This window comes from Nicotiana sylvestris, chromosome 11, assembly GCF_000393655.2.
Source record: "Nicotiana sylvestris chromosome 11, ASM39365v2, whole genome shotgun sequence".
In the NCBI taxonomy this organism is placed as follows: Eukaryota; Viridiplantae; Streptophyta; class Magnoliopsida; order Solanales; family Solanaceae; genus Nicotiana; species Nicotiana sylvestris.
Genome location: NC_091067.1, coordinates 59,320,347 through 59,332,391, shown reverse-complemented (window position 1 = coordinate 59,332,391; position 12,045 = coordinate 59,320,347). Strand labels below are relative to the sequence as shown.

General features: G+C 36.1%; 1 protein-coding gene across 5 annotated transcripts in view; it reads left to right on the top strand.

The window, feature by feature from the left end:
* The first annotated feature begins 9,777 nt into the window (after positions 1–9,777).
* LOC104239244 (sucrose transport protein SUC4-like) overlaps positions 9,778–12,045 on the top strand; it is a 38,516-nt gene continuing 36,248 nt past the window's right edge. For all 5 annotated transcript variants that reach the window (XM_070162829.1, XM_070162825.1, XM_070162828.1 and 2 more), the window contains exon 1: positions 9,778–10,405. In XM_070162829.1, the coding sequence (XP_070018930.1) occupies positions 9,910–10,405 (496 nt within the window). In that variant the 5' untranslated portion in view covers positions 9,778–9,909. The remainder of the gene's footprint in view (positions 10,406–12,045) is intronic.

Here is a 12,045-nt window from a genome sequence, read left to right as displayed (position 1 = left end):
AGTGATAACAGCATGCAACAGCAGTAACATTGCAGTCCCACGGTAGTCCCAGCTACAAAAACTTCCCGAACTACATTAACCTGATTCCCCTTTAGCCAGGGATATGTAGGAAACCTTTGAAGCAAAGGTTCGGTTAAATCTTTTTCAAAAAAAATGCTTCACACGGAGTACTCGGATAGGCAAAAATCGCTCGCTTTATCTTTGCGCGAAAACCCTTCGTGTCTTCGGACAAAGAGGGGCAGCTGTAAGCACGTGATTTTTGCCCTATATGAGAATCACTCTCAAAAAATTCAAAATCAAATGATTTTCCTTGGTGTGCAATTTTGTGAGATTTTGTGATATTTTTGGATAATTATTTGTATTTGACTGTGCTTGTTTATTTGTTAAATTAATAAAATATACAAAAATATGTCACATTTTGCATGTAGGATTTAATTCTACAATTGTTAGTAACTAAATTAGTTTTACAAAAATTAAAAATTACAAAAATAGGCATCTTTTTCATTTTTAGCATTTAATGTCCAAATGTACAATTTTATGCTTAATTATTACTTTATTGTGCGTTAATTGTTATTGGGAGTTAATTTGCGCTTTTATAACTTAATTTAGTTCTTAATAATAATTTAAGTACTTTTATAATTTAGTTTTAGAAAAATAAAAGAAGAAAAGAGAACAAAAATACAAAGAAAAATCGGATTGGGCCACTTCTTCAATTTCAAACCACAGGCCCAAATAATTGCCCAACTTTCCCCATGACCCGGTCCACTTCAAACCGGGTCGACCCGGTCCGCTCCATTAACCCAACACCCCTTCTTCATTTTTGTCCAACACAAAACAAAACCAAAAAAATAAAAAATAAAAGGTGAATTATCACTATTAATAGTTTTATTTTTTGTTTTTTTATATAAAAATCCGAAAATATTTTATTTTATTTTTATTTTATTTTATTTTTTATTTTTATATATAATAATTTCGGGAATGATTTAAAAAATAAGAAAAAGGGAAGTATTGAATAAAAAAAATATAAAAGTAAAAATAGGTGGAATTCTCTTTTAAAAAAAGTAAAAGAATGTAGAAAATTTAAAAAAAGTAAAAAGTTTTAAAAAATTTAAAAGTAAAATAAGGTTGGAATTAAAAAATAAATATAAAGGTATCTGAAAATTTAAAAAATTTAAAGTAATTGAAAGTAGCATTTTTAAAAGAAAAAGAAAAGATAGTGGTTTGTTTTTTAAAGAAAAGTTAAATAAAGTGAGATTCTCTTTTAAAAAAATAAAAAGTGGGATTTTAAATAAGATAAAGTAATTAAAGTTGGAATTTTAAAAATAAAAGTAAATAAAGGTGGGATTTCTTTTTCTAAAAAAATAAAAGCAATTTGTAAGTGGGATTTCTTTTAATTAAAAAAATAAAATAAATAAAAAAATAAATCTGAAAATTTTGAAAATTTTGTTATAAATAGAAGAGAAAATTTATGAAGAAGGTAGTTGAAAAAAGAGGAAAAACTAGATAGAGAGAAGAAGAAAAGAGGAGGTGGAGAGAGAAGTATACACTCGATATACACTCTGGATACGTAGAATATACAGGGACAGAATTCATTTTGGAGAGAGTAAAAAAGATAGAAATAAATTTTCTGAAATATTGAGAGCGGAATAACACCATAGAGAGTTCAAATCTAGAAAGAAAAAATAAAGAGAGATTTCTGCACTATTTGTCTTCTCCATTTTTACTAGTTTTCTCCGTGTTGCTGGGATTTCTGGACTGAGGTGTTGAAGCTACTGTGTTGGGCTTTCTGCTGCTGTATGTTGCTGTGTTACATACTACTTTGCTGATCTTCTTCTTCTTGTACTGTCATTTCCAGGTACACATTTGTACACTCTCGGCTTGAAGCGAAATGAAATATTAATCAGGCTTTGTTCCTGTTGAATCCCTCCTGTTTAGATTTGTGTTTGAATATAATTTTCCTTTCTTTGTATAAAAATGTAGTCGATTAATTAATGAGTAATGAGCTTGCATATGTATAACTTCTTCATCTAATAATTTTAGTTTAAATTAATCAAATACTAGTTAATTTGTTTTTGATATTATGGTGTGTCAATCTCATGTTCCAGTATTATTGAATAATAGAATATAGAATGAAAGCAATTTTTCTTTGTACAAACTCGATCGCAATTTTCCATTCACATTAGCCGTAAACTAATAACTAATAAGTTATTTTTTTTAGCATGTAATTAATTGAGAAATTTTCTTTTATTTTTAGAGACAAACTTAATAGAAGAAATGTAGTCACTATAGGTTTATCTTTAAAAATAAGAATGAGATGAGCCTCGCCAAATAAAAATACAAAATTGCGGGGCCCTCAGTAAATATTTGCTTTAAATTGCTTAGACTTCGGGATGGACCGTTTAGCAAAATTCCACGGCCCTACCCAAAGTAGATGATACGCTAGTCGCTTTAGGTGCGCCTTTAATAATTTAATTTTCTTAAACTCGGGTGCACATTGATGTGACCCAAATCCAAATCTCAACGGAGTCAAAGTGTGTCGACGACCACGGGTACATTGATTGTAACGCGGTTCGAGATACATTTTCACAACGTTGCAATTCCTTGTAAAAAATAATAATAATAATTATGAAAGCGGTAAAAAGTTAAAATTTGCACATAAGTTCATATTTGTATAAAATCAGATAATCAAGCCGAATATAACAGTTGAGCGACCGTGCTAGAACCACGGAACTCGGGAATGCCTAACACCTTCTCCCGGGTTAACAGAATTCCTTATCTGGATTTCTGGTTCGCGGACTGTAATACAGAGTCACTCTTTTCCTCGATCCGGGATAAAATTGGTGACTTGGGACACCCTAAATCTCCCAAGTGGCGACTCTGAAATAAATAAACAAATCCCGTTTCGATTGTCCTTTAATTGGAAAAAACTCCTTGCACCCTTGCGGGGGCGGAAAAAGGAGGTGTGACAGCTCTGACGACTCTGCTGGGGAATTCCTCTTTCATAAAAAAACAATTCCGACTTTCTTTATATTTTCGCTCTCTTTTCTTCTTTTATTTCTCTAAAACTAATTTATAAAAATACTTAAACTATTATTAAGAATTAAATTAAGTTATAAAAGCGCAAATTAACTCCCAATAACAATTAACGTACAATTAAGTAATAATTAAGCATAAAATTGTATATTTGGACATTAAATGCTAAAAATGCAAACGATGCCTCAAATTTGGAGTGAGTGTCAATATCTGATGGCAAACACTTGTGTGTCTGATAGGGTCAGAGGGGAAATTGTTCCAGAGTATCACGAATGGTTCAGAGGTGACGTGGCATATGGAAGACCGGCTATAAATTGGTTATTTATGCTTAGAATAATTATTATTCAACCGTGGATTCATGCGGCAAAAACGTGGTGGTTCTAGAAATATGGTTTAGTAATCAAGTTTTTTTTTTTAATTTTTCAGTATTTGTAAATAATTAATGTTCGGATTTGGCTCCCTCGTCCTTTAATTTGGCTCATTTGAACTCTTTCCTTTAGTCAGCATTAGGGTTTTAAACCCTAAACTGAACTTTTTCCTTTTAGTCAGCATTAGGGTTTTAAACCCTAAACTGCACTTTTTCCTTTAAATCAGCATTAGGGTTTTAAACCCTAAACTGAACTCTTTCCTTTTAGTCAGCATTAGGGTTTTAAAACCCTAAACCGAACTCTTTCCTTTCAGTCAGCGTTAGGGTTTTAAACCCTAAACTGAACTCTTTCCTTTAGTCAGCATTAGAGTTTTAAACCCTAAACTGCACTTTTTCCTTTAAATCAGCATTAGGGTTTTAAACCCTAAACTGAACTCTTTCCTTTCAGTCAGCATTAGGGTTTTAAAACCCTAAACTGAACTCTTTCCTTTCAGTCAGCATTAGAGTTTTAAACCCTAAACTGAACTCTTTCCTTTAGTCAGCATTAGGGTTTTAAACCCTAAACTGAACTTTTTCCTTCAGTCAGCATTAGGGTTTTAAACCCTAAACTGAACTTTTTCCATTCAGTCAGCATTAGGGTTTTAAACCCTAAACTGAATTTTTCCATTCAGTCAGCATTAGGGTTTTAAACCCTAAACTGAACTTTTTCCATTTAGTCAGCATTAGGGTTTTAAACCCTAAACTGAATTTTTCCATTCAGTCAGCATTAGGGTTTTAAACCCTAAACTGAACTCTTTCCTTTAGTCAGCATTAGGGTTTTAAACCCTAAACTGCACTTTTTCCTTTAAATCAGCATTAGGGTTTTAAACCCTAAACTGAATTTTTCCATTCAGTCAGCATTAGGGTTTTAAACCCTAAACTGAACTTTTTCCATTCAGTCAGCATTAGGGTTTTAAACCCTAAACTGAACTTTTTTCATTCAGTCAGCATTAGGGTTTTAAACCCTAAACTGAACTCTTTTCCTTCAATCAGCATTAGGGCCCCGACCCTAAGCTGAACTGTTCCCCAGTTGGTAAGCATTAGAGTTTCAACTCTAAACTGAACTTCTCCCCAGCTAGTCGGCATTAAGGCTCCAACCCTAAATTGAACTATTTCCATCCCGCGAGCCTTAGGGCTCCAACCCTAAACTGAGCACTCATATCTTGTGGCCGTACCGTGGATCCAATCCCGGAATTGGCATTTTGGAAACTGAAATTTTCCAGATTCCTTCATCGATTCTATGAACTTTCTGGCAAATAACTCACGGAATTTTTCCTAGTGAAATTGGGGCAGAAAATTTCGTTCGTTTGTTTTTCCCCGCAGGTCTAACCTCAACCCACACGGATCGAAACGACCCACGGGATGAGTCTCAACTCAGAATCAAAGAAGAAAAAGACAAAAAGAAGATGTCCCGAGATGCCGGAGAAAATGGAAGGCGGATCGCTCCAAGACTTGATCCAGGTCCCGAACTCTGCCAATCACATCTCACTCAATATCCCAGAGATTAAACAAACGCCTACAGCTCGCAAGCATCAAGATTCGGATCGAAGTCTCCAAGCAAAATCAGCTAAGACCCAAGATCAAGCCGCAAAAGAACCATAGATAGAAATCTTGTAACTAGCAGTTGACGTGCATATAAGTGTTTAGTTCATTTTCAATTTTTCTTTGGTTGTAATAAGGCGGTCAGATAAGCAACGGTGACAACAGCAACAACATTAACAACAAGCATTGCAATCCCATGGTAGTCCCAGCTGCCAAAACTTCCTGAACTACATTGACCTGATTCCTGTTTAGCCCAGGGTATGTAGGAAATCTCTGAAGCAAGATTCGGTCAGATCTTTCAAAACATGCTTCACACGGAGTAGTCCAATAGGCAAAAATCGCTCATATCCGCTCACTTTATCTTTGCACGAAAACTCTTCGTGTTTTCGAACAAAGAGGGGCAGCTGTGAGCACGTGATTTTTGTTTTCGCGACAATCACTCCAAAAAGAAACGAAAATAATAGCAATTGGTCTTGCTGTACAATTTCTGGATTTTTACGTAGCACTTTGTTAATTATTTATGATTCTGGCCCATTTTATTTTTATTAAAACAAAATACAAAAAATGTGTGTCATGCATAGTTCGAACCGTAATCCGGTTATTAAATGGAAAATCATAAAATATGCATTTTTGTCCTGATTGTTGCTTTGTTTGATTTTACCTACTTTAAATATTTTAATATATGTGTGTAAAATAATGGTATTGAGTGTTTAATTAATGAATTTTAATTTGGTTTAATTAGGTTTTTGTTTTAAAATAAAAAATATATAGAATAAAAGAGTGCAAAAATTGATTTGAAATCGAGTTGGGCCTGCTCCCATTTCAAAATCTGAGGCCCAAATCAAGCCCAGAACGTGAGCTTGCCCCGGTCCAGACCAGCCGACCTCAGGAACGTCCAAACGACGTAGTTTCGATTTGGTTTGATCTGGGCCGTTGATCTCAGAATGATCAACGGCCAAGATCACATTCCCCATACCCACTAACGAACCCGACCCGTTCAAACCCGGACCAACCCAACCCCTTGCATTCGAAACGACACTGTTTCCCACCAGTTGAAAGATCCTGGCCCTTCATCTCGTCTCATCCGACGGCCAGGATCTATCTATCCACTAACTATATAAGCCTATAACCATTACCCTGCCCCCTATCCAAACCCCCATGCCTTAGTCGTCCCCTCCATAGACCTCAATCCCCCAAACCCTAGAGCCGCCCCCATCTCCCTTCACCAAAAACCCGGCGGCATGAACGCTGGTGACCTCCACCTTAACACCATAGGACCACCTCACCACCCTGAACATGGATCTGTTGACCGTTTAGTTCGAATCATCCCCTAGGTTCTCGAATCTTCATTTGAAGATTCGAGCAAAACTCGATCCACACCGATCTACCCCAGCTTCGCACCAGACAGTCCCCGAACCTCCCTCGTGACCAAACCATGCTTGGTTTGGTCCGAATCTAACCGTGGAGACTCAAAACCCAAATCTGTCATCTAGGAACCATAGAAAACCCCAGGGCCTGGTCCGTGTCTGTTTGAGCCAAGTGATTAGGATCTAATGGACCTTAATCGAAGTGTTTCTCATTTGAGAAACACTTCGATTAAAGTCCGTTCAACCCCAAGAAGGGTCTGTTCAAATCCGAGCTAAGGCTTCATGATTTTTAAGGTTTTTAAGGTAAGTTTGTTTTTTTTGTTATTCAATTCATGTGTGTTAAAAGTTTGTTCGCATGATTTGCTTTAAGTTTTGTTGACTGTGTCCTGCCCACCTTGCCCGGGCCTCTGTACATAGCCAAGTTCTTTTTTTATTCACTGATGATGTGTGTGTTTTGTAAACTGCATATTCGGTTTGAATTTGTAATTGGTCATTTAATCAGTTCCCAAGGTCATTTCTGTATTGACATTGCAATCTGAACCCCTTGTTGATACTGTTTGGATTTCTGATCTTTGGCTATGATTGTACATGTTATGATTAGTATAGTCGAGTCGACATATGTCGTCAATTAATTTCAGTAGTTCGAATGTTAACAATTGAATCTGTTGTCTGCTGGAACTTTGTTTGAATCAAAGTAAGAATCAAGTATGGCTACTTATAGTTGTTGTATTTGAATCTGAAAATAAAAAGGTTGGATTGTTAGCTACAATCTGAATTGGAGGGCATGTGCATTGGTGCACAACATGTGCATAAAAGCCCTTTTGATTAAAATAGTTTGACAGCATGTGTTGTCAGATTATATTCTTGCTGCCCCTGTCTGCTTTTTAGTTTAATAAATATTAAAGGGTACTGTCAGGAATCTCATGGGGGGGTTTTCATATTTTAAACATTGAGTGGAAAGAAAACAGACCACATGGGAGGGCCTCTGATTGGCCTAACAGGCTGTTAAAGGGCTGAGTTTTAGGCTTATAAAGGGGGCTGAACACTGAGAACTAAGGGGGGAGAAGAAAAAAACGGAAAAGGCATCAGTAGGTTTTTCGAGACTGAAAATTGACACTGGATTTTAAAAGGAGAGGAAAACATCTTTGAGAGACATAGAGAGGCACATACAGACACATTGAGAGAGGATATATACAGATAGAGAGTGAGCAAGAAACAGAAAACATACAGAAAAATCAGGAAAAACTATTTCTGTTTGGATTTCATTTGTTGTCAACTTTTTTAAGCAGTATTGATTCTTCCAAGTCTCAACTGAGATTACTGGTGGTGTGTTGTACTTAGCTTATTCTTGGAGTTGATCCGCCTGGAGTTTTGTTTCTACTACACTGCCTACTGCTGTCATTTTATTTCACTTTTCCCTCGTCTATAATTGCATCTTGCACTGGAATTTGTCCTGTTGCTATTTATCTGTTACCGCTGCTGTTTCGTTTGCACTGCTGCTCAACTGACTCTCCTACTTTCTTCATTGTAAGCATCTCCCAGGTACACATTTCGAATCTATCTGGTGTAACTGATGTAGCAATGAAAAGTTTGAATCGAAAGATCTGAAGGAATTATAATCATCTGTTGCTTTACTTACAAATTTTATAAATGTTGTTAAGCTGCGCAATTTTAGTCTGATAAAGAATACATAGTAAGTTTGTACTTAATTGAAGCTTATGCTGATTTGAAACCGCGACATTTGATTCGTTTAGTAGTATACAGGATGTAAATATAATTCATGAAATGTGCAACTATTTAATACGATTGTTGAATTTAAACTCACTCTTTTTAGCATGCTTTGAATAGGTAAGGGCGAACGGCTGTTAAATCTAGCCAAATATAATACAGTTTTAAATCCCCGAGTTTCAACTTCCTTAGGTAGTTTATAGGACGAGTTTTGAACATCATCAGTAACATCCTTTAATAAGGAATTCTATTAATCTTGTTTAAGCGAGTTTAATTTAATTTTAACTTAAGTATGTTTGTTTGGATTGAGCGTCGTATTTCGGCAATCTCGTATGTAATTTCTTTGTCAAATTAAAGCATTTTTTGTGAAGTATAACGCTTTCTCCACTTTGTAAATAATTAATCAGAAATTGATAAGAATCCGGATTAGGCCAAAGCATATAATTAAATTAGCATGTATCTTTTTTTTCTTCTATTTTTAGAGACAAACGCATTAGAAATGTAGTCGCTTTAGGATATCCTTTCTAAAATTGAGATGAGCCCCGACAAATAAAAATGCACAAGTTGCGGGGCCCTCCAAAGGTATATGTTAGAATACTTAGAATTCGGGGCAGGCCATTTAACGAATTTTACGGCCTTCCCCAAAATTAACAATACGCTAGTTGCTTTAGGCACGGCTTAATTAAATTACATTCTTAAACTCGGGTGCACATTGATGTGACTCAAATCCAAATCTCAACGGAGTCGAAATGTATTAATAACCACGGGTGCATTGATTGTGACGTGGTTCGAGATGCATTTTCACGACGTTGCAATTCTATAAAAAGAATGATAATTGTAAAAGCGGTTTAAACTTAATAAAAGCACGTAAGTCATAACATATATTGAAATCAGATATTTAGCCTTTATAACAATTTAAGCGACCGTGCTAGAACCACGGGATTCGAGGGTGCCTAACACCTTCCCTCGGGTCAACAGAATTCCTTACTTAGAATTTCTGGTTCGCAGACTTCATTTGGAAAAGTCAAAAATTTCCTCGATTTGGGATTCAAGATAAACCGGTGACTTGGGACACCAAAAGCCAAACCTTTCCCAAGTGGCGACTCTGAATTAAATAAATAATCCCATTTCGAATATTGTCACTTAAATTGGAAAAAACTCCCTCGCGCATTTTAACCCTTTGGGGCGGCCCGCGCAAAAAGGAGGTGTGACACCCGGTTATGGATAAACATTACCCTAGATAGAAGATTATCCATACCGGGTATAATAAGCTTATCCATTCAGTACTCCGTTATGGATAAACATTGCTCTCAGTAGAAGATCATCCATATCTGGTATAATAGCAGCTTACACAGCAGCTTGCAGTAGCAGCTTACACAACAACTTGCAGTAGCTGTTTACACAGCAGCTTGCGTAGCAGCTTACACAGCAGCTTGTAATAGCAGCTTACACAACAACTTATAGTAGCAGCTTACACAACAACTTCCTTTCTTCTATAAATAGAAGAGATTTCGGTTCATTATGTACATCAATTTGAATTCGAATAATATATCAGTTTTTCTCTATACGTGTCTTTACTTTACCGTCTTTATTTTATAAACACTCTCCCATATTTTCCTCGCTCCTTGTCCATATTTATCTCAACCTCTTTTCCAACATATCATGTACAATTTTCTTATTCTACAAGCGCATTTTCTTATGATCCTCCAACTCCATTTCTAACACCAATTCCACCACCTTTCTTTCCACCATTTCTCCCTCTCTCACACGCCAACACTAGAAAGCACGTATATATAACGTACATATATACGTAGAAATACAGATAGTTCCACGATGCCGGAAGGTCATAGAGGACACAGAACGCGACATAACCGCGGGCTGAGCCGAGAACCGGCCCGGGACAGAGTGCCGTTAAGGCTACTCCTCCGAGTGGCATCAGTAGTCGGAGGGATACAATTCGGGTGGGCTTTACAGCTGTCACTACTCACACCATACGTGCAAGAGCTCGGAATTCCTCACGCATGGGCTAGCATAATATGGCTCTGCGGGCCGCTTTCGGGCTTGCTGGTTCAGCCTTTGGTTGGACACATGAGTGACCGGTGTACCAGTCGGTTCAGTCGCCGGCGGCCGTTTATTGTTGACGGAGCTGTGTCGATCATGATTGCTGTGTTGATCATCGGTTTCTCAGCTGATATTGGTTGGTTGTTCGGCGATAGGGGTGAGAAAAAAGTGCGGGCTATAGCAGCTTTTATAGTAGGGTTTTGGCTGCTTGATGTTGCTAATAATTTGACTCAAGGACCTTGCCGTGCTCTTCTTGCTGATCTTACTAGTAAGCTCTCCTTTCAATTTTGACTATTACTAGTATCTTTTTTAAGCACGTGCTTGTGGATTTTTCTCCTATTGCATTTTCTACTATGCTTCTTTATCTGCATTTGAGCTTTGAATTTGTAATTTTGCCATTTTGATTCATATATTTGGTAGTCTTCCTTTTTTCTTTTTCCTTTTTTTTGCGGGTAAATTCTCTGTTTCTTTCAATGGAATAATCTTTTCTTCTCGGAGAAATCGACAATCATTCGTGGCAACGCGATGGACATTTTTCCGACGTGTGCTTGTAAAGTTATTGTGCTAGAACTCGTAGTTAGTGCAATGGACAATGCTGCTCCTTCCCCTATGTAGCGGGGCAGACCCACAATATACTACCTATACGATGGGCTGATCAATGGGCTGATGAGCAAATTATTCATCGATAAGATATACGTATAGTTTTTTTTTAATGACAGTGGCGTCCATTGAGCGCACCTCTACTATTCCAGGTACCTGCTACTTCTCACGGTCCACCAACACAAGTACCGGGTAACTCGGTCCACTAAAGGTTAGGCAGATAGGAAAAATTACTTGGTAATTTTATCTCTTTGGGAGTATAGTTTGCATTGTTTTTATTTTTTAATATATCATCCATTTCATTTTAGGTGAACCTTTTCACTTTTGGAGATTCAACTATGTAAACTTTGACCAACATTTTGAAATTTTATTTTTCGTCCGATTGACATGAGAAGAATTGTAACTTATACTATTTTCGGATAGTTTTTGAATATCTAAAGTTTAATATTTAAATATTGAGTTAATCCAATATAATTTAGCTTCAAATATTAGTTAAAAGGTTCATACAAACTAGATCAGCGAGAGTATTAATGTTGTCACAACTGTCTTGAAATTTGTTCCCTTTACTTTTAGTATATTTTCTTTTTTAGTAGACATTATAATTATGTTTCTGCTTTTAATTGAAAATGAGATGACGATTATAAGATCCATATTTAATCTGTTATCTATCCTATAATAAAAAGCAAAAATCCAAATTAAATCTCTTATGTAGGAAATATATATCATAGTCTACAAGCTTTGGCTTTTCAGAATCCTACTTCAGTTTTCTAATTTCTTTAAGAATAAACATTTGCTTATTTAGTTCATTAATTATGTTTTCATGATAGATGAGCTTAAATGGAGCAACATGTTCAGATTCATATTGCCTACCCAACTTGTTTGGGCTTGCGGCATACTTTGTTGTTTGTATAATGTTTTCTTGGTCCACCTAAGGAGCTAGTAATATGTCCTTTCTATATCGTCATTTCATTTTTTGGCCGCACTCCATTTGGGGGAGAGCAATATATGCATAAAAAATAGAGAAATTGATGAATATGATGGCATTGGTTCAGTTATAGTTATCAGATTTGAGGCAGAGGGCTTCTTGGATTAAGTAGAAATATATAGAGTTAGAGCATCATTAATACGACAAAGAATATAAAATGCTTGGTAGAATCTTTTGTGAGACACCAACTTAATTTTTGATAAGAAACCAACATGTATTGTCTCTTATAAAAAAAAGACACCAACTTACATTAACAACAGGGTATTCTCAATCTGTAACTATTTATTACTTCGGGAAGTTGCCTTAAAAGTTGTGACATCTTT